The sequence below is a fragment of the Chiloscyllium plagiosum genome, unplaced genomic scaffold (assembly GCF_037043375.1).
Source record: "Chiloscyllium plagiosum isolate Xiang-an unplaced genomic scaffold, Cpla_swu_hap1 HiC_scaffold_28, whole genome shotgun sequence".
NCBI lineage: Eukaryota > Metazoa > Chordata > Chondrichthyes > Orectolobiformes > Hemiscylliidae > Chiloscyllium > Chiloscyllium plagiosum.
Genome location: NW_028270166.1, coordinates 32,430,879 through 32,454,447, shown reverse-complemented (window position 1 = coordinate 32,454,447; position 23,569 = coordinate 32,430,879). Strand labels below are relative to the sequence as shown.

Genomic DNA, 23,569 nt, shown 5'->3' with positions numbered 1-23,569 from the left:
GTTTTCAGGGCAGTTTGACACTCCTATCCTTAGGGAGCGATTTGCTGATGAAGAACAGCTAATTGAAAAAAGTTAGATGCTTTTCTGTAATGAGAGTATGCCATTTTTGAAATTTATTTTCTAAATGTACTCATCGAATGGTTACAGCACTGAAGGAGGCGATTCTGTCTGTTTTGTTTGTATTAGCTGTCTACAACAGCAACTCCCTTTGCTCCATTCAGCTGCTTTTTTCACAAAGTCATAAAATCATACTGATGTACAGCATGGAAACGGATCCTTTGGTTCAACTTGTCCATGCTGACCAGATATCGTAACCTAATCTAGTCCCATTTGTCAGCACTTGGTCGATATCCCTCTAAACCCTTCCTATTCATATACCCATCCAGATGCCATTTAAATACTGTAATTGTACAGCTTCCACCATTTCGTGTGGCAGCTCATTCCATACACGTTCCATCCTCTGTGTGAAAAGGTTGCCCCTTAGGTTCCTTTTATATCTTCCCCTCTCACCCTAAATCTATGCCCTCTAGTTCTCAACTCCCCCCCCCCCCCCCCCCCCCACGACCCTAGGGAAACGACCTTCTATTTATCCTATTCATGCCCCTCCTGATTTTATAAACCTCTATGAAGTCACCCCTCAGCTTCTGACACTCCAGGGAAAACAGCCCCAGCCTATTCACATCTCCCTATAGCTCAAATCCTCCAACCCTGGAAACATCCTTGTAAATCTTTTTTGAACTCTCAAGTTTCACAGCATCCTTCCAATAAGAAGAAGACAAGAGTGCACGCAATATTCCAAAATTGGCCTAACCAATGTCTATACAACCTCAACATGATCTCCCAATTCCTATTTCCTGATGAAGGGCTCCTGCCCGAAACGTAGATTTTCCTGCTCCTTGGATGTTGCCTGACCTGCTGTGCTTTTCCAGCACCACTCTAATCTTGACTTCTATATTCAATGCTCTGACCAATAAAGGAAAGCATACGGGATACCACCTTCACTATCCTTTCTACCTGTGACTCTATTTTGAAGGAACTATGAACCTGCACTTCAAGGTCTCTTTGTTTAGCAACACTCCCTTTCCATTAAGTGTATAAGTCCTGCTCTGATTTGCTTTTCCAAAATGCAGCACCTTGCATTTGTCTAAATTAAACTCCATCTGCCACTTCTCAGCCCATTGGCCCATCTGATCAAGATCTCATTGTAAACTGAGGTAACTTTCTTTGCTGTCCACTATACCTCCAATTTAGGTGTCATCTGCAAACTTACTAACTGTACCTCCTATGTTCACATCCAAATCATTTATATAAATGATGAAAGTCATGCAAATCATTACTCCATAGGTGCTTATACAATTCCTTTTGAAAGTCTCTACCAAACTTAATGCATTCTAGATTCTAATCATTGGTTGCATGATTTTATTTTCTTGTGAACATACGTGCAGATATCTGAATTAGGAGCAGGAATAGGCCACTTCAAAAGATCATGACTGATCTGTCTATCCCTAATAACCTTTCACCCTTTGCTTGTTAAGAATGTATCTAACTCCATCAAAAAATCTCTGCTTCCACTGCCTCTTGAGAGAGTTCTACACATTCACAACCCTCTGTCAGAAAATAATTATGCTTATCTGTGTTTTAAATAGACAACCCCTGAGTTTTAAGCAGTGATCACAAGAGGAGCTATCCTTTGCAAATGCACCCTATCAAGACCCCTCAGGACCTTGCACGTTTCAATTAGGTTGTCTCTTACTGTTCGAAGCTCCAGCAGATGCAAGTTTACCTTGTCCAGTACTTATTCATGGGACAAGTCACCCATGGTATGGATTAGTTGAGTGAACCCCTAAACTGTGACAATGCTGTACACCATACTCTACATGTAGTTGCACCTGTATAATTGAAATATAACCTCCCTTCAATTCACCTCTCAATAAATACTTTCCTAATTACTTGTTATATTTGCATGCTAGCTTTTGGTGATTCATACACTAGAACTTCCAGATCCCTCTGTAGCTCAAAGCTCTATAAACTGTCACCATTTAGATAATATACTTTCTTTAATTATTCCTGCCAAAGTGGACAATTTTTCCAAACCCTATGTCCTGGATCTTTACCCACTAACTTAATCTATTTGCATCCCTTTATAACCACCTTATTTTCTCTTCGCAACTGCTTGCAGGTGATCACACTGCTTGCACTTATAGTTGTTAAAAACGTGAAAGTTTCCTGGAATTGCCATATTGAACTGGGGGATGTGTGCTCCATGGCACTGTGGTCACCCTGCTATGCCCCTATTTAATAAGCTATCTAAACTTAACAGAAATTATGAATGACTTTCCAGAAATGGGTTTATGTATTATTATCTGTATTTTTTAAAGCTGTGCTATTTTCAAACAAATATTGTTGGTTGAAGAAGTACATGGTGGCTTTTGTTCCATGCACTGACTTAATTATCCTACAGCAATGATAATCCCTGGGCTGCAGGAGTGTATTGCGTCTGATGTGGACAACATTCTTGTACTAAATTCTAAAGATTTTATTTTTCATTCTGTTCAGGACTTGCATTAGCATTCCATGATGGAACTATTCACATTGTTCACAGACTTTCACTACAAACAATGGGAGTTTTCTACAGCACTCCTTCTCAGCGACCAACAGATGACCAAACTATTAAACGACAACGTACAACTGCATCTTCTGTACACTTCAAAGCATTACAGTTGTCCTGGACTTCGTTGGCATTGGTAGGAATAGACAACCATGGAAAGGTGAGAACAAAATTTGAGTTAATTAGAAAGTCATGCAACATTTAGAAAACATTATAGCATTTTTCTGCTGGGATGCATTTTCAAAATTTGAAATGACTGCTTCATTTTTGTTAATTTAAAAATAAAGTAGTCATTTCAAATTTTAAAAAATGCATCCCAACAGAAAAATGCTATACACTGCAGAAATATTTTCCCGCTCACCACATCTTTTCTATTTGTGGGCTACTCAAGTGAGTTTACGTTTTATTCTCGAATGACTTGTGATCTGGAGCTGGACTGATTTGATTAATCTTGAATCAGAGCAAGTCAGGCAGTGTCTGAGGAGCAAGAGAGTCAACATTTTTGTCCTGATGAAGGGTTATGCCCAAAGTGTCAACTCGCCTCCTCGGATGCTGCCTGACCTGTTGTGCCTCACCTTAACGACTCTGACTCTTCAACATCTGCAGTCTGGGGCGGCACTGTGGCTTATTGGTTAGCACTGCTGCCTCGCAATGCCAGGGACCCGGGTTCGTTTCCCACCTCGGGTGACTGTCTGTGTGGAGTTTGCACATTCTCCACGTATCTGCGTGTGTTTCCTCTGGGTGCTCCGGTTTCCTCCCACAATCCAAAGGTGTGCAGGTCAGGTGAATTGGCCATGCTAAATTGCCCGTAGTGTTAGGTGCATTAGTCAGGGTAAATATAGGGGGTAGGTCTGAGTGTGTTACTCTTCGAAGGGTCGGTGTGGACTTGTTGGTCTGAAGGGTTGTTTCCATACTGTAGGGAATCTAATCTAATCCTTAATCTTGAATCAGTGGTACTCAGTGTCAATATGTGCCCCAGCTCCCTCAACTCTCTTTTAGTGGCAGTAGTTGAAGAAAACTATAAGTATATTATAAGAAAAAAAACTACTTAACCAGCTTTTAGAAGGTTCTTCATGGTTTGAAAGTAGATTTATTTTTGAAAAAATATAGAAATAAACTATAAAAGAGTCAGTTCTGCTCTTGTCTGAATTTTTCAAGGAATTAGTACGGTGTTCATGATGAAAATTTGCATTGTCCTTTTATCTTGAAATTTTGAAGTCTGGCTTTCTATCTTGTTCTCAAACAGTTAAGTATGCTGAGGATCTCACCTTCGATGGGTCACACTTTAGATATGAACACATCGCTACGTCACCTGCTTTTCCTACTGGAGTACTGCATGGTGACTGGTTACGATTGGTGGGACATTCTTTTGCATGTGCAGCCTAACATGGTGCAAAACCTAGTGGAGAAATTACATGAGGAATATACACGCCAGAATCAGGCTTTGCAACAGGTGAGGGATTAATAGAATGTCACATTGTGCCGGTTACATAATGTGTCTGTCTATAATACTCACTTGTTTTTAGATTAACCACTTTTGCTGATTATTAAACCTGCATGTACAAACAAAAGCCGAGCTAAACTCTTATCTTACTAATGAAATGTGAGCTCAGGGAATACAGCCCTCAACTTGGAGAGTGGTGAAGGCATGGAATTGAGATTGAGTCTGACAGTTCTGCAACTTTCTGTAGCAGTGATGAATCAGTTTATTTCGTCAGTTTGGTATCTTCTAAATGGTGTTGGTTAACAGTGCAATTCCTAAATCAGAAGACTATAGATAAGAGACTGTTATGAAAATACTATTTAAGGCTTCAGATATGTGAAACTGTGCTTGTACAGTTGGTATTTGTTATATTTTCACAGCTGAGTACTTAACCTAATCCTTAATTATGTAATCACAGCATTTTACAACAGACAAAAGAGATCATATGCCCTGACGTAGCAGATTACTGAAACTTATCTACTTGAATTCACATTGAAAAAGGAAAAAAAAAATTTATCCACTTCCCTTTTAAAAAGGACTACTCTCATTAGTGTGATGGGGACATTGCAGACTCGATGGGACAAATGGCCTCTTTCCACACTGTTGGGATTCTATGATTCTACAGAGTCTAAGCTGGGCACTTCTGTTCCGTGCTAAGGGTATGCTACTTTGTTGAAGTTATGCCTTGGAATTAATGAGTGAAACTGGTCATCACCACCACCACCACCACCACCAGGAAAAACAAATGTCATCACCTGCTTTCTTAAATGAACAAACGTAAACACATATACAAGTTTAATTAACACTATATTCAGTAAGGAGTAGGGGAGTACTTCTGATATCCAGGTTGACATATGTTTCACAACTTGCATCTAAAAAAGATTTCAAAAACAAGATGCAAACTCTGAAATATGACCAGGAAAGTCTAGAAATACTCAGACCTAGCAATATCTGCAGGGAGGGAAAGAGTATTTCAAGTCAATGATTTTCTTCAGAATGGGATTTTTAAAAAATAAGTAAAATGTCGGGACGTAGGAAAAGATAGGATGGTAGAAGAGCTTAAATGACAAAAGGATCATGGTCTAAGAAAGATAGTGGCAATGAAATAATAAAGAAACATTCTTTCTTGAAAAAAATCACAGTTTAACAAAACAAAAGGAAACAAAATCAGGCAGAGGTTATGCTCTAAACCTGCTACACGTGATATTGAGTTTGGCAGACTTTCAAATGCCAGTGGCAGACACAGTTGAAGTATTGTTCCTTGAGCTTGCATTGAACTTCCCTGGAACATTGCAGAACGCTTAGGACAACAAAGTCAGAAGGGGAGCAAGGTGGAGAACTAAATTGCGGGAGCTCAGAAACTGAGAACAACTCCAGGTGGAACAGAGACGTTGGACAAAGCAATCACTCTTGTATTTTGGTGACCCCAAGGTAGTGGAGACTGCATTGTTTTCAATGAATACAATATATTAAAACGAATGTAGAGGTAAATCATTGTTTCCACATTGGAAAACCACCTGTAACATCCCATTTATAGACTAGTGTTGTCCAGCCTTCCTTGAGTAATATCTTGGGATAGCAGTGATCTTTGCTCAGTTTGTTAAAATATTGCTTCCTTGGAAACTTGGGAGCTCTCTTTCTGTGCACGTATTTAATGTTGCTTTATTTGCTTTATTAAGGTTCTGTCTACTCGAATTGTTGCCATGAAAGCATCTTTGTGTAAGTTGTCAACGAACACATTGGCAAGAGCCTGTGACTTCCATGCAAAGCTGTTGTTGATTGCGATTGGTTCCACACTTAAATCACTCCTTCGACCACATCTGCTTAACACGCCAGACAAGAGCCCTGGAGAGCGCCTGACTGAAATCTGCTGTAAAAATACTGACACTGGTATGTGCCAAGTGATGGAAATGCAAGCTTTCTGATTTCTTCAGCTTAGATACTGCTACTAGTGTTTTCAGATTGAACTTACAAATTACAGGTGCTTTTAAATGCAAGAAAAGTTGGAGTCATATCCTGACTTTCATTATGCAAGTTATTTATTTTTAAATACAACTGCCTTTTTTTTTGCCAAACCCGAGGCAAATAAGCATAGAGCTGGGATCATTGGTTTAAATTCTGTTCTTTCTTTAAGTCATTGAATAAGTTAACTGATTTCTACATTTTAAGATAAAACTGGACAGTTTTTAGGCAAAGTAGAGCAACATTGTCACAGCCCCAGGACATCACTGCTGCTGATCATCAGGGTAATGTTGTAGGTCCAACAATGTTCAACAATACTTCAGTAATTACCTTTCTGCCATCAAAAGGTCATAAGTATGAATGTTTGATGATGATTGCATGATATTCAAAACCATTCATAATTCTTCATGCTGAAATAGTCCATGTCCATATACAGTAAAGCCTGGACAACATTCAGGCTTGGGCTGAAAATTAGTAAGTGATACTAATGTGGCCAATTATCATATTCACCAAAAGAGAACCTAACTGCTTCCCATTGACATTCTGGCATTATCACTGTTGAATTTTGTGGTTTACCATTGACCAGAAATTGAACTGGAGCAGTTTTATAAATGCTGCACTTACAAAGCAGGTCAGACCTAAGGAATTCTGTAAAGAGTAACTTGCCTCCTGTCTCCCCACTAAAAGGCACAATTTGTGAGTCTGATGGAATATTCTTCACTTGTCACATTGGCTCAACAACACTCAAGAAGCTTGACACCATCATGGATAAAGCAGATAAATATTTCCTGCACCACTGGTACAAAGGATTGCATTGTGTACTAGAGACAAGATACACTGCAACAGCTCACCAAGCCTGTTTAACATCTTCCAAACTCATGAAGCCCTCCTACTTAGAAGGACAAGGGCAGCGAACTCAGAGTCATACAGCACAGAAGCAGTCCCTTTAGTCCAACTCATCAGTGCAGACCAAGTTTCCCAAACTAAACTAATCCCACTTGTCTGCATTTGGCTCATATCCCCCTCAAACTTTCCTATTCGTGTATCTGTCAATGCCTTTTAAGTGTTGTAATTTTACTTGCATGTACCACTTCCTCTGGCAGTTCATATCAAACAATTTTTTGTGTGGAAAAACTTGGCCTTCAGGTTCCTTTTAAATTTTTCCCAACTCACCTTAAAAATATGCCTCCTACTTTGAACTCCCCCACCATAGGGAAAAGATGTTTTGCTGTTCACCTTATGTATTCCCTTCATGATTTTATAAACCTCAATAAGGTCCCCCCCGCTCAAACTCCTACACTCAAGTGAAAAATGTCCCAGACTATCCAGCCTCTCCCTTTAACTCAGACCCTCCAGTACTGGTGACAGACTAGTAAATTTTATCTGAACCCTCTCCATTTTAATAGTCTCCTTCCTATAGCAGGGCAACCAGAATTGTACATAGGGGAATACCATCACTAGCAAGTTCCCTCCCAAGCCACATTATCCTAACTGTTCATTCTCTGTCACTAGATTGAAATCCTGGGTTTCCTGATATTGCTGGTGGTGTAGCCACAACATGTGGACTGCAGGAGCTCGTGAAAGAGGCTAGAAATCACCTTTTTCAATGGCACTGGATAGGCCCAGGTTGTTTCCTTTAGAACAGGGAAGGCCGATATAAGGGGTTCCTGATTGAAGTGTATAAGATTATGAGGAGCACAGATAAGGTGGTTAGGAGGCAGCTGCTTTCCTTAGTTGAAGGGTCAATGCGAGGAACATAATGGATAAGGTGAAGGGCAGGAAGTTTAGAGAGTATTTAAGGAAGAATGTTTTCACTTGGAGTGCAGTGTGAATGTGGAATGTACTGGCTCAGAGGCTAGTGAGTAGCAGGAAACCTCACCACTTTTTAAAAAAAAATGTATGGATATTCATTTGATATGTGATAAGGCTATGGGCCAAGTGCTGGAAAGTGGGATTGGTGATGGGTATTTTTTGTCATTGCAGACTTGATGGGCCAAAGGGATCCTCCTGATCTGTATGACTCTGTGACTCTAGAATTAGGATGGGCAACAAATGCTTTCCTTCGTAGTGACTGCAATATCCACAGAAAATTTTAAGTAGTACTAAACTTCTTTCTTTTTTATTTACTCATGCAACTTGTGCATCACTGGCTAGGCCAGCAGTTTATTGCCTGCTCCTGGGTTCAGTTCCCATACTGGCTGAGGTTACTGTGAAGGAATCATTTTCTCAACTTCTCCTCTTACCTGAGTCTTCATGTTTCTATTGTCCTGTGGGACTGTGGCGACTTTACCTTTTGCAACAAGATTTTATGTTTTTAAGCTAAGGTGAAGTTTACTGCTTATCAAAAATAATTAAACAAAATAAGCACCGTGGGCGGCACGGTGGCACAGTGGTTAGCACTGCTGCCTCACAGCGCCTGAGACCCGGGTTCAATTCCCGACTCAGGCGACTGACTGTGTGGAGTTTGCACATTCTCCCCGTGTCTGCGTGGGTTTCCTCCGGGTGCTCCGGTTTCCTCCCACAGTCACAAAGATGTGCGGGTCAGGTGAATTGGCCATGCTAAATTGCCCGTAGTGTTAGGTTAAAGGGGTAAATGTAGGGGTATGGGTGGGTTGCATTTCGGCGGGTCGGTGTGGACTTGTTGGGCCGAAGGGCCTGTTTCCACACTGTAAGTAATCTAATCTAATCTAATCTAATCTAAACTTAATTTACATAGCTTCAAACTACACTATTATGAGCTGAAAATGTATTGCTTTTCCAGCAACACATTTTCAGCTCTGATCTCCAGCATCTGCAGTCCTCACTTTCTCCTACACTATTATGAGCTCCGTTTCACTTTTTTATTTCTCTAACCCCTCTCTCCCAGGGATTTTCTTATACATTACAATAATCTTGAGGGTGTATTGACTTTGGAATAAATCAATCCAAAAGTATACCACACCACTCTGGAATTCACTTTAATTCTCCTCAATGTTCCAAACGTTCTCCAGAGTAGGATTCTGTTGTAATCCTTCCATTTGTTTATTTTTTGGCTACCTGGATCTGTCAACGCTGGATGCTTCAGCTCCCTGCTCAGATATCCATTATTTTTCCACAGTTTTTCAAGTTAACTCTGACTGTATTCTGTTACAAGGCTTTTGGAGGACCACTGTAGATTTTTTTCCATGAGCTGCAAGCTAGAGTAAATCTTCTAACTACTTTTCCAAAATGAAATTGTAACAATCTCAGTAGAGACCAGTAACTTTTTAAAACAAAAAGATACCTGAAATCCCAGTTATTTACAAAAACCCATGAAGGCACAAAATTCCACAGTTTAAAACCAAAGAATTTTCATTATAAAATAGTTGAGCAAAACAGAATAAATATACTTAGCTAACCACCCATACTTTTAAATCCAGAATCAATGTAAATTAAATCTGTATTCACAGACAAATTGAAAAGATAAATTTTGCATTAACTGGCAGATATAACGAATAGCAATATCATTAGTTGACCTAGTAGTCCATTCAGCATACAAATCATCAATCTCAATTACCAAAGTCTTTTCAAAACTCTGGAGATCACAGTGGGTCGGGCAGTATCCATATATAGAGAGAGAGAGAGTAATCCAACGTTTTGAATCTAAATGACTTCTCATCAGAGTCATCTAGAAACACGAGATTTCTCCCTCTCTCCCTCCCTCCCTCCCTCCCTCCCTCCCTCCCTCCATGGATGCTGCCTGACCTGCTGTGATCTCCAGCATTTGTTAGTTTTAACACAGATTCCAGCATCTGCAGTAATTTGCTCCTCTTTTGAAACTCTGCCTTCCTCATGAAAACTGTAGTTCCTATCCTTCTAGGAGCTAGTTTGCCCAACTGGCAACAACACTGTGTGAAGCAGTCTACCTAAAAAAACAAAGCAATGACTGCCTCTGTTTGTTCCCAAATTTAGCTACGACAACCCATATGTATAATGGTATGGCGTGCTTTCAGATTTTCTCAAACAAAAGTATGACTGAATTACCTTATGTTTAATGCTGCTGTTCTGTAACATATGAAGAACTCATTTTTCTAATGGAGTTTTACGACTCTTTCTCAAGACTCCTTTGGTCAACTACAAAACCCTGTGTTTACAAAGCTGCTTTCAGGTTTCTTTTGTTTGTAGACTATAGATATATATGGCAGAGCTTTAGGAGATGTAGAGTCACATGACGAGTAGCAATCTGGATAGAAAACTTTTTACAAAAGAAAAGCAGAGTAAGAATTAATCAATTTGTCAGATGGTGGGTATTAGTGATCAAGGATTATTGGCTTTTTGCAATTATGTTTGGACTTGAATTGAAGTACAAGTTCAACATAGATGACGCAAAATTGTTGGTTTTAGTAAATGTACAGGAAAACTGTGACAAACCTGATGCAAGGTAATACACTTTGGTGGGAAGAATGAGGAGGGCACATACTGTTTGAAGCGCTATGTCTAACTGGAGTCAAACAATCCTCTTAAAGGAGAAACGGATGGACATGTTTCTAATTACTTAATGTTATCCTTTACATTGGAAGAAGAGGTCAACATGCCAGACATTGCAAAAGAACCAATATTGATTCAGGGTCAGGAACTTTCTAAATTTGCTTAAGGAAAACCACAAAAATGAAGAGAAAAATGACAGTGACAGAGCCCCCACATCAAATGATTTCTGTAGAAAGTCGTATATCCTAATTTGCTAGAGACAGTATTATAAACAGAAGTGTATTGCTGATTAGGTAGACGAAGTTGTGGGAAATGAACTTTGATGTAGGCAAATGTGATGTCACCCATTTTGGACCTAAAAAGGTTAGAGCAGAACGGTTTCTAAATAGAGAATAGCCAGAAGCCATGGAGTCCAAAGAGACATGATGGAAGTAGTTGGGTGGGACAGTCCAAAGATCATTAAAATATTAAGAACTACAGAAAATAATTAAAAATGCAAGTGGAATACTTGCTTTTATGTTTGAGGATGGAGTACTAGTGCTTACTCTATGTATTATTGAAGGTGTGACATAATCTGCTATACAAAGCGCAGGTTATGTCACACCTTCAATAATACATATAGTCTGGGCGTCACATCTTAGGAAGTATCCATAGGCAGTGGATGTAATTCCAATTAGCTTTTTCAAATGGCATCTGGAATTGAAGAGTTAATTTACAAGGAGTGATTACATAAATAAGGATTCTATTCCTTGGAATTTCAATGGTTAAGAAACAAAACAACTTGATTAACTGCTCATTTACCACCTCAAGCATTCACTCCCTCTGTACTGTAACTGCTGCAAATGGATTTATTCAGCAGATTAATGAGGTTTCTTCAGCACCTTCCAGCCCTAAGCCTGGAAACAACTGCAGCAGCCATATAGGACCAGCACCACCTGCAAGTCAAAATTCTGGAAGACCCCACCTAACTTGTTTGTATCTACATAGCAATGAACTGTAGTGGTTTAAGAAAGCAGCCTATCCATCCTCTTCAACAGCAATTGGGAATGAGAAGTCGGGAATGAGAAGTCAGTGCTGACCTTGCCAGCAACATCCATGTTGTATGAATGTTTAAAGAAACAAAAAGTATGTTTGATGTTTCTATTCTTTAAGTGACCAGTTGTTTACAGGGTCTAACTGACATGTTTGTTTCAGATATCGATAAAGTTATGATAAATCTGAAAACTGAAGAGTTTGTCCTGGATGCATGGGTGTTACAGTCACTTCAGCAGCTCATACAGTGGGTTGGAGACTTTGTGCTATACCTTCTGGCTAGTTTGCCAAATCAAGTGAGTATAGTCCTAATATAGAGTGGCATACTTAAATATTTTTTATCAAAATAGAATTTATGCCAAGAAAGAGATCAAAACTTTTCAGAATCTTTCCCAAAGATTAAAGGCTGCATTGTTCAGTCCATCACCAACAATTTTGCATAAGTATTTCAGTTCTTTGAACAGGATGTTCGCAGTATCAATTTGATTCTCTTTCTAAGTGTTTGAGAAATTTCTGTCCTAAACAATCTCAGAGTACAGGCAACAATGAACAAGTGTGCCTTAGTCCAAAAGTGAAACTGTTCCTCCGATTAGGAAATGTGACAGAGGCTAACCGATAATGTGTTATTTTGCTACTTACAGTAAAAGTTACTCTGTAATGGGTACTGCATTGTTTTACTCATTTAATGCCAACTAATTCCAAATTTTGTCCCCATTTTGTTTTTAAAAATATTCTATTCTTTGCTATAGCAAGTCCATTGAAGAAGATATCAATTGCCTTTTTTTAAATTTGGTTTGATCCATCCATTAGATGAATATTGGATCAAGGTCACATGAACGTGATTGAGGAGCACTTATGTCCTGTTAAATTAGGCAGCTTCTGTTGCTTACCTTTTGCACTTCCTTTTTGGTTCCTATGATTATTTAATGGTGTTTTGGATAAGAATTCAATATTTTGAGTGCCTAAACAGAATACAAAATATGCCCACAAATAACATCTGGGGTTTGCACAAAATGTTTACAATCAGGCTACCTCTAACCATTATGTCCGAGGCATGAAACTTGAGGAATGCTGATCAGTGTACGAATATTTCTTGAGCATTTAGAAATGTGAGATTTTAGTTCCATTATTATGGCATAACGTACAATAATATTCATGGAAAAGGCAAGAGAATGGAAAGCAAGTAGTAAGATATTTGTGGTAGTTAAATTGAACAGTTACGTTGACCTGCTGCAGCTTGACTATATTTACTTAGTCAGAAAGAAATGTCAGTTTTTCCTCATTTTCCCCCCACACCTTTATTCCAGCAATTATATGACGAAGGAGAGTGAGTTTGCATAGAACATACATCACATACATATATTCAGCACAATTAAAGATGTGCACGTCAAGTGAATTGGCCATGCTAAATTGCCCGTAGTGTTAGGAAAAGGGGTAAATGTAGGGGAATGGGTGGGTTACGCTTCGGCGGGTCGGTGTGGACTTGTTGGGCCGAATCTAATCTAATCTAATCTAATCTAATCTAACCTTGCTAGTAATTATACTAAACGTGATTGTCTTCCTAACATTATCTGTGTACCCTTCTGATTTGTAACTACATCTATGACATTTGTCTCAACTACATTTGTAAATGTAAATGAGGCTGATCATGCCTGAATGTGATGGATTTGATGCACCAATTAGTATATTCCTGTTCTTCTTTTCAAATGTATGTATATCTTTATTCAGACCACTTGATCTACAAGAACAATATACATTCATGTCATATTAGCTGCTTTTTGGTTAATCAGTTATCAGATTAAAAAAGCCAAAAGAACTGCAGATGCTGCAAGTCAGAAACAAAAACAATTTTGCTGGAAAACTCAGCAGGTCTGGCAGCATCTGTGGAGAGAAACCAGAGTTAATGTTTTGGGTCAGTGACACTTCTTCAGAACCGTTCCAAAGAAGGCTCACTGAACTCAAAACATTGACTCTGATTTCTCTCCACAGATGCTGTCAGACCTGCTGAGTTTTTCCAGCAACTTCTGTTATTGCTATTTAATCAGATCTCTCTTTTTGAGCTATTCCAGTGACTTCAAAACAATGAAGGACAAATGCAATCTTTCAGAAACCCTGCTGCTAATTGTGAATGAAAATTTCCCAGATGGTAGCATCCTGAGGGTTAGGAGGTTCTGCAGCTGTTGCTGAGCTTGTCTGAAATCATAGTTCACTGTGATAGAATAGGATTGAATCTGAAATGGAGGTAGTTATTTCCCATACAGCGATGTTTGCACAGCACAGCAGGGAAGGGAATGATACACAAAGATTACTAAGGCAGAATTAACTCTACACCACAAAAATAATAACAAAATAATTGGCAAGAATATATTTTGATCAAACAGTCCTTCTTCCGTACTTTGCTTCTTCAGAGTGTGGGTTAGTGTCGTACTGGTGTTACAATCTGTATTTTCAGGGTTCTCCAGTTCGGCCAGGATTTAGTTTCCTCAGAGATGGCACCTCGCTTGGAATGCTCAGAGAGCTAATGGTGGTGATCCGAATATGGGGTCTCCTTAAGCCTGGTTGTCTGCCAATATACACCGCGACATCCGACACCCAAGATAGCATGTCACTGCTCTTCCGACTGCTCACCAAACTCTGGCTCTGCTGTAAGTTCAAATTGTACACCTGGCATTTTCAAAACCATGGTGCTGGAAAAGCACAGTCAGTCAGGCTGCACCTGAGGAGCAGGAGAGTCGACGTTTTGAGTATGAACTCTTCATCAGGAATGAGGGGGTGGCCCAAGGCTGAGATATAAGTAGGCGTGGGGCTGGGGGAAGGTAACTGGGAATGCAATAGGTAGATGAAGATACGAGGTGATGGCGATAGGTCGGAGAGGAGGGTGGAGCGGATAGGTAGGAAGGAAGATGGACAGGTAAGACAGTTCAAGAGGGCGGTGCTGAGTTGGAAAGTTGGATCTGGGATTTTGGGGGGGGGGGGGGTGAGGTGGAAGGTGTGGAGATGAGGAAACTGGTGAAATCGACATTGATTCCTTGCGATTGGAGGGTCCAAAGGTGGGAGATGAGGCGTTCTTCCTCCAGGCATTGGGTGGCTGGAGTTTTGAGGTGTAGGAGGCCCAGGATTCACATGTCCTTGGCGAAGTGGGGGGGATGGGGGTGGAGTTGAAGTGTTCGGTCGAAGTGTGTTGGGGTTGTTTAGTGCTTGTGTCCCAGAGATGTTCTCTGAAACATTCTGCAAGTTGGCATCCTGTTTCCCCAATGTAGGGGAGACCACATCAAGAACAATGGACACAGTAGATGACGTTTGTGGAAATACAGGTAAATCTCTGTTGAATGTGAAAGGATCCCTTGCGGCCTTGGATGGAGGTGAGGAGAGTGGTGTGGGTGCAGGTTTTGCACTTCTTGCTGTGGCATGGGAAGGTGCTGGGAGTGGAGGGTGGGTTGTTGGGGGGCGTGGACCTAACAAGGGAGTTGCAGAGGGAGTGGTCTCTGCAGAATGCAGAGGGGTGGGGAGGGAAATATATTCCTGGTGGTGGGTTCTGTTTGTAGGTGGTGGAAATGGCGGAGGTTGAGGGGGTGGAAGGTGAGGACCAGGAGTGTTCTGTGCTTTTTGCGATTGGAGGGGTGGGGGTCAAGGTCGGAAATGTGGGAAGTGAATGAGATGCACTGGAGAGCATCGTTAACCATGTGGGAGTGGAAATTGCAATCCTTGAAGCAGGAGGCTATTTGGGATTTTCTATGGTGGAATTAGTCCTTCTGGAATTGCAACATCAAACTTTTTGTCCGCTGCCGCTGCCTCCTTTATCAATGCTTACCTTTTTCCATTAGGACTCTCACCCCCATCCATCTGGACACCCTGTACTGGTCTGTTACCCGCCCTCGATCTCTTCATCTCCAACTGCCACCATCACATTGTCTGCCTCAACCTGTCCACACCCCTCACCCACTCTGACCTCTCACCTTTGCAATGCACAGCCCTCCACTCCCTCCCCAACCTCACTATCAAGCCAGCAGACGAGAGGGGAGCAGTGGCAGTTTGGCACACCGACCTCTACACTACTGAAGCCAGGTGCCAACTCACAGACACCTCCTCCTACTGCCCCCTCAACCACGACCTCACCTCCCACCACCAAACCATCATCTTCCCGACTATCCACAACCTCCTCATCTCAGGGGATCTCCCGCCAACAACCTCCAACCTCATGGTCTGGGAACCCCACAGCGCCTGGTTTTACCTCCTACTCAAAATTTACAAACCTGATTGCACTGATCGACCTATCATCTCAGCTTGCTTCTACCCCACCAAACGTATCTCTGCATACCTTGACACCATCCTGTTCCCCTTGGTCCAGGATCTCCCCACGTATGTTTGGGACACCACTCACGCCCTTCACCTGCTCCGTGACTTTCATTTCCCTGGCCCCCAATGCCTCATCTTCACTTTGGACATCCAGTCCTTGTACAGATCCATCCGCCATGACGAAGGCCTCCAAACCGTCCTCTCCTGCCGGCCCTTCCACTGGCACACTCATTCAATTGACTGAACTGCTCCTCACCCTCAACATTTTCTCCTTCAAATCCTCCCATTTCCTCCAAAGAAAAGGGGTAGCCATGGGCACCCCCATGGGACCCAGCAATACCTGCCTGTTCATTGGGTACGTGGAACAGTCCATCTTTTGCATCTAACCCAGCACCATTCCCCACCTTTTCCTCTGTTACATCGATGACTGTATCAGTGCCACCTCATGCTCCCACGAGGAGGTTGAACGGTTCATCAACTTCACTAACACCTTCCACCCAGACCTAAAGTTCACCTGGACCATCTCTGACACCTTCCTCCCCTTCCTGGACCTCTTCAGCTCCATTTCCGGTGACCGGCTCAACATTGACATCTACTTCAACCCACTGACACCCACAGCTACCTGGACTACACCACCTCCCAACATGTCTCCTGTAAAAATGCAATCCCCTACTCCCAATTCCTCCGCCTCCACCGCATCTGCTCCCAGGAAGACCAATTCCACCATAGAACATACAACATCCCAGATGACTTCCTTCCTTCATGACCGCAATTTCCTCTCCCACGTGGTCAGTGATGCCCGCCAGTACATCTCCTCCACTTCCCACACCTCCGTCCTTGAACCCCACTCCTCTGATCATACCAAGGACAGAACACCTCTAGTCCTCACTTTCCATCCCACCAACCTCTGGATACAAAGCATCATCCTACACCATTTCCGCCATCTACAAACAGAACCCACCACCAGGGATGTGTTTCCCTTCCCACCCCTATCTGCATTCTGCAGTGACCATTCCCTCTGTGACTCTCTTGTTAGGTCCATGCCCCCCCCACCAACCCACCCTCCCCTGCCACTGCAAGAAATGCAAAACGTGCACCCACACCTCCCCCCTCACCTCCATCCAAGGCCATAAAGGATCCTTCCACATCCAACAAAGATTTACCTGTACTTCCACACACCATCATCTACTGCGTGCATTGTTCTCAATGTGGTCTCCTCCACATTGGGGGAACAGGATGCCAACTTGCAGAACATTTCACAGAACATCTCTGGAACACACTGACTAAACAACTCCTGTGGCCGAACACTAACTCCTCCTCCCACTCCACCAAACTGTAGCCACCCAACGCATCATCTTTAGCCTTTGGACCCTCCAACCGCACAGGATCAATGTGGAGTTCACCAGTGTCTTCATTTCTCTCCCCCTCCCACCCCCACCTTATCCCAGATCCAATCTTCTAACTTGACACTGACCTCTTGAACTGTTCTACCTGTTCATCTTCCTTCCTATCTATCCGCTCCACCCACCCTCCCAACCTATTGCCATCACCTGCCACTTTTATCTACCTTTTGCAACCCCAGCCACCACCACCATCTCCCCCCCCCCCCCCCCCCCCCTCTCTCCCTCCACTCCCATTTATCTCTCAGCCCCCTTGGGCCACCCTGCCATTCCTGATGAAGAGCTCATGCTCGAAACATCAATTCTCCTGCTCCTCAGATGCTGCCTCACTGGCTGTGCTTTTCCAGCACCGCATGTTTCGACTCTGATCTCCACCTTCTGCAGTCCTCGTTTTCTTCCAGCTGGCATTTTCATCCAGGTTTAGTCAGTTTGTTTCTAAAGGGGGTAGAGGCAAATTGCATATATTATTTAGATAAGATTGTGTTGAAGTTGGTGATCATCTGTAAATATTAGATCAAAGTAATCCTTTATGTTCCAATCAAATTAATATTTGAAAGTAAAGGAGGCAGAAAACATGAAGCAATTTGCTGGACGTGTTATGTGGGTGATGTTTGAATTGATCATTAAGGAGGTTTGGGCACTTGGGGAAACTGAAGGTAACAAAGAAAAGTCAGGATGGATTTGTGAAAATGAAATGGTGTTTAACCGATTTATTGGAATTTTTCAAGGCATAGCATAGTGTAGTTGTGGATAAAGGAGAGACATTGATGTACTATACTTTGATGTCCAGAAGGCATTTGACAAAGTTCCACATGAGATTATTATGCAAATCAGGATCTCATGATGTAGGGGATTACATAGTAGCATGAATAGAAGATTGACTAGCTGGTGGAAAACAGAGTATGTATAAACTGTTCTTTATCAGTTTAGCAGGGTGTGACAGATTCCTGCAGGTATCTGTGCTGCCCTCTGGTTTTTCACAATATATATCAATGATTTAGATGAACACATTAATGACATGGTAGCTAAATTTGCTGATGACAGAAGGTACATAGAAAAGCATCTTGTGAAGTTGTGAAAAAAATGATGCAAACCATTACAACCAGATTAAAGTGAGTGGGCAAAGATCTGGCATATGGAATATAGTGTGGTATAATGTGAAGTTGCTCGCTTTGACAAGAAGAATAAAAAAGCAATATTATTTAATTGGAGAATGACAGCAGCATTCCAAGTTGCAGGAGCTAGTAGATCTAATTCACATCACTAAGTTAGTATAGAGGTACAGTAAATGATTAAGAAACATAATAGGATGTTATACTTTATCAAAAGATGAATTGAACTTAAAATTAGGGGTGTTAAGCTTCAGTTATACAGGGTATTGATGAGACCACATATCAAATGCTATGTGTAGTTTCCATCTCCTTATTTAGAAAAGACGTAAATACGTTGTAGGTGGTGGTTTAGAGAAGTTTTATTAGTTTGATACCTGGAATAGATAGGTTGTCTTATGAGGCAATATTGAACTGCCTGAGTTTGATTTCTTTGAATTTAAAAGAAGGAGGATTATTTGATTTAGGTTTATAACATCCTAAACTATCTTGACAAGATGCATGGGGAAAGGCTGTTTATTCTTGCAGAACAGGATTGATAAGATCCTGACTGATCAGGATTCCACTTTCCCTTAAATCCCAGTAACCCTAGATTTGTTTTCCTAACAAGGATCTACCCACCTCTCTCTTTAAAAATTCAATGACCCTATCTCCTCCACCTTCTGAGTTGAGGTCACGATTAGTGATTATTTTTAAAATGGAAGTAGGTTGATTCCCTTGTCTAAAAAGAATCTAATGTTATCAGGCATGGATGGGAATCTGGATTTCAGAAACAAACTGATCAGCCATGACCTTATTGCATGATGGAGGGGCCTTGAAGGGTTGAGTGGTAATCTTCTGTTCAGTTCATACATTAGTCCGTAAAGTAAGACAATCCAATTCAGAAAATTTCTCCCTGCCATTTTAATCCAGAAAGCTGTTGAATAATTTTGATCAGCTACTTAAGTAACGGACTGCCTCAGTGTATTCAGTTGTGTTATGTCCTGTAGTACTACAGTTTCAGAATGTGTTTTGCTGGATTTATTTCAAGTTTTACTATTAAAAATTACTCCCTTTCGGTGTATTTTTTTAAATAAGTAAACTGGAACCTTTTTGTTAAACTTATGGATGCTCACATCTCCTTATGTGTTAGAAAATGGCAAACTAATTGTGGCATATTGTTTCCCCCAAGAGAATATTAATTTGCAGTCCTGACTGTAGAAATAACTGAGTCTGTAACACAATACTGAAATAAATTCTAGCATTCAGGAATAAAGCATTATGTCGGGATTAGGTCTTAGGTTAGCTTTATCTCTATTGATTAATTTGTGAAATATTCCTTGCCGTTTACTTAAAACAAAAGTTCTGAAGTTTGAGTGATAGTGATTTAACATGATACTTTAGCATTGCATGTCCTTAGCTTGATTCCCACTCAGACTAATATAATAGGTTTGTAAGGGTGCTACTATGTGAGCTGGATCCGTGTACCTCCTAAAAATGGCTCCCAGCACAAGAGACAGCACACAGGAAATTTGATATGAGTCAAAGAAAAATTGTTATATGGAAAGTGGTCTTCTGAAGTTGAACTGAAGTCACATTATTGGGATATAGTTAGAGCATCTAGCCATAAATCTAAGTCTGAAACTTTTTAAAAACACAATTAATTTGCTTCACCACATTTTAAAATTTTAAGACTAGAACTCAGTAAGTGTAAATTGAACATAAGAAATAGAAGCAGAAGGAGAACATTAATCTCTTAAACCCTATCCTACTATTCTATAACAGCTGATGTTACCCTAGGTCTCAACTCCTCTATTTCAATACTTTGTGATTGAGCATCTACAACTCTGGGTTAGAGAATTCCAGACATTCAGTATCCTCTGAGCAAATAAATTCTTCTGCATCTCAGCTACAAAATAAAGGGTCATTTGTTTAAACTATGTCCCCTAGTCTAAGATTTCCCCTACTAAAGGAAACAAAAGTCTGAAATAGATATGTGCAGGGGGCACATACGATCGCTGACCTAACACATGAAGGATTAGAAATGGTGATCAATAATATAAATTCTTGCTAACTTTGTTTATTACTGAGCTTTGTAATTTTAATATTCAAAAAGGAAGATTCTCATATCTACGAGCTTTCGTTGTCTTGCTAGTTGGCTATTACTTTGGATCTGAGGGATGCTTTTCAATGGGTGCATTAGTTAATGTCCAGTCTTTTACAAAGGACAGAATATGATTAAGTTGAAACATTATTGGGACTGCAGTAGCTAAGATTAAAGTCTGCCACCTGATGGAGGGTGTATAGCTACTCAGAAGGAAAAAATAATATTTCCTTCATTTGCTGTTTATAAAGTTTTTTTCTTTTTTTTCTGTACTTAGCATTCAATATTATTTAATATTGTAAATGTTGAATGCCCAAGAAACCAAACTTGCAGCTTAATAAATAATATAAAGTTGCTTTTTGTAAAGTCTAATGCTTCTCGCAATGCTTTTTTCAGGTAGAGATGAAAATCATATAACTGAACCTGATGACAATCTGATTGATGAATGTTGTCTGCTTCCCAGCCAACTGCTTGTTCCCAGCATGGACTGGTTGCCAGTGAATGATGGAATTATTGGCAAATTACAGAGTAAACAGCTGTTAAAACTGCAGTTTGGAAAGCCGATCAGTGTACCCAGTCACTTTGCAACCTCTCAGCTAGATATTTTTGCAAGGTAATTTTCCTATTTTGCTTTTTAATGCTCACCTAGTTGTTCTTACCATGCTGAGTTTGCTTTAATGCCATTATGAATAGTTTTACAAGCTCCTGTATTAATGTGTATAAATGCACTAACACTGATGACATTTATTTGAGAATGAACTTCTGACTTTCTGTTGAAAAATGTTTTCTTATTTGTCTGTTGTACTGCATGTCAATTTAAGAGCTGCCATAGCTAAATATTGGGCTGCCTTCAGGAAAGACTCCGAAATAGCACTGATAGTCAACAAGCCTTAGTATTGTAAACATTTTCCTTGATTTAATATTGTTATTGAAGTTTGGAAATGAACATCCTCTAGGATGCTTGGTTGAGATTCCAGAATGAAATCTTGTATTCCTTACATGTGCTCAGTCCAAATTCTCAGCATGGCGAGGAGGATGGAGAGTACTAAATGAGCTTAATAACTGAACAATTCTTTGCTGCAGTCATAGACCTGTGTCCAGGATGTTGGGCAGCCAGCTCCAGTAAGCTCCATATGAATAAATACAATCCTGTTCAGAATAAATACTGAATAATTTCTGCTGTCAGCCCAAGCAAAAAGCTGAAGCACCATAACAGATTTAAACTTTGTTTTCCCACTAATTGGAATGCATGTAAATAAACCCCACTGTATTACTCTGTCATAATAATTCCTTGTCATTATACCTGATATGCTTTCAAATTCATGTTACATGCAGATCACCAGGGTATCAGAAAATGGACAACTTAAGGAGACTTAGTTTAGGAGTCTGTCCAACTGAAGAAACCAAATCCTGTACTAGGTAAGCAGCAAAAAAATGAAAAGGCAATTTATGTAAGAGTTTACCTGTACAGCTGAACACCAGTGATGGGTTTTCATAGATCCAGCTGCTTCATTTGTCAGAATTCTTTTTTTGTGATGATAAGTATAAGTATTAAGTTGACCACAAAATCTCCCCACATTGCTCTAACTGTGAATCTGTCTACAGAGAAACCTCGATTATCCGAATACCAATTATCCAAAAATCGGATTATCCAAAGGAGATGTCGAGGTCCCGACAGAAATGTAACATCAAAGACATGTGTCCAACACTGATCGTGTTTTTTGTTTACAGTGATTAAAAGTGCTGCCAAGAACAGTCCTGGACTGATGGGAGCACAGGCACCGTCTATAAATGACTGTCTGTCTCTCTCTCTCTTGTACCCTAAACCCCGCTTCCCTAGATAATCTCTCCAACATTGTCCTGTACAGGGCAAAGGTGGAACCTGTCAAAGAACTTGTGTGTTTATGCTATTTGGAGACTCACCCTCCAAAAGGCAGCAGCAGCAGCAGTCTTGTTGTTGGTGTCCAGTCTGACTGCTCCAGTGAGGGGATGGGGTTGGGGAGCGAGGTTATACCTATTCAGGTATAACCTCTGGAGGTAATGCCTATTCAGCAAAAGTACTGCCATTTGTATGAAATATATGTTTAACCTGGAGTTTGATGTCTAAGGGTTAGATTGGAATGACTGAATTCTTTTTTTTTCTTTCAAACAGATGTGGGTGTAACACCATGTTGAAATCACCAAACAAGTCGACTGCAGTTAAACAATGGGAGCAACGGTGGATTAAGAACTGTTTGTGCGGAGGGCTATGGCGCAAAGTGTCCATTAGTCTGTCCTGAATAATCTTTGTTATAAGGATAAGACAAAATATGCATTCGAAGATATCAGTTGGAAAGTATATATTGCCTCTAATTCTCACCAAAAAACTGAGTTTTGATAGAATTTTTATTATAATAAATGAACTTGTTTCATAGAACGCTTAGTTTTCTTGGCTATTTTTCTGATTTTTATTTCATTAGTCCAAATATAAACAAATGAGCTGACCTCCAGAAGGAAATGAGGGTTACTGCCTTGGGCAAACCTCTCCACTGGTTGGAGTCTTACTTGAAGTAAAGGAAGATGGTTGTGGTGGTTGGATATCACTCATCTCAACTCCAGGACAGCATTGCAGAAGTTCCAGAAGGTAGTATCCTAAGCCAAACCATCTTTAGCTAGTTAATTCAACAATTAATTTCTCTTTATCATAAGGTCAGAAGTGGGGATGTTTGCTGATGTTATGAGTTTTGAACATTGCTTCAGCATCTCAAGAAATTATACAATCCCTGTCAATTGTGGTAGCAGTGTGTACCATCTACAAGATTCACTGCAACAACTCAGCAAGGCTGCTTAGACCTTGCCTTCCAAACCTGTGATCTCAATGACTTAGAATAATAGATTTCTTATTCTTCTAATCAACCTACTCAGAGATGTTATAACAAACTTCTGGAGCAAGTGGGACTTGAACCTGGGCCTCTTGGTCCAGGGTAGGGACATGGCCAATGCACCATAAGAGGGCCATCATAACAATTAATAATAACTAAATATTAAAATTAAACTCTCCGGATGAAGTTTTAATTGACCAGGTTTCATCTAGTGGCAGAAGAAGTTGGTCAATGTTAGCAGAATTATATTGATCAACCTCTAACACTGGTGTAGCCCAGAGCACCTGTA

At 40.6% G+C, this 23,569-nt stretch overlaps 1 protein-coding gene across 2 annotated transcripts in view; it reads left to right on the top strand.

The window, feature by feature from the left end:
• Window positions 1-22,835, top strand: part of med16 (mediator complex subunit 16) — a 33,568-nt gene extending 10,733 nt beyond the window's left edge. The window contains exons 7-14 of one of the 2 annotated variants that reach the window (XM_043721030.2): window positions 2,557-2,768; window positions 3,855-4,061; window positions 5,771-5,981; window positions 11,694-11,827; window positions 13,984-14,176; window positions 20,816-21,032; window positions 21,755-21,838; window positions 22,572-22,835. In XM_043721030.2, coding sequence (XP_043576965.1) covers window positions 2,557-2,768; window positions 3,855-4,061; window positions 5,771-5,981; window positions 11,694-11,827; window positions 13,984-14,176; window positions 20,816-21,032; window positions 21,755-21,838; window positions 22,572-22,698 — 1,385 coding nt within the window. In that variant the 3' untranslated portion in view covers window positions 22,699-22,835. The remainder of the gene's footprint in view (window positions 1-2,556; window positions 2,769-3,854; window positions 4,062-5,770; window positions 5,982-11,693; window positions 11,828-13,983; window positions 14,177-20,815; window positions 21,033-21,754; window positions 21,839-22,571) is intronic. The other variant, XM_087976096.1, reaches the window with a different exon arrangement.
• Window positions 22,836-23,569: the final 734 nt, after the last annotated feature.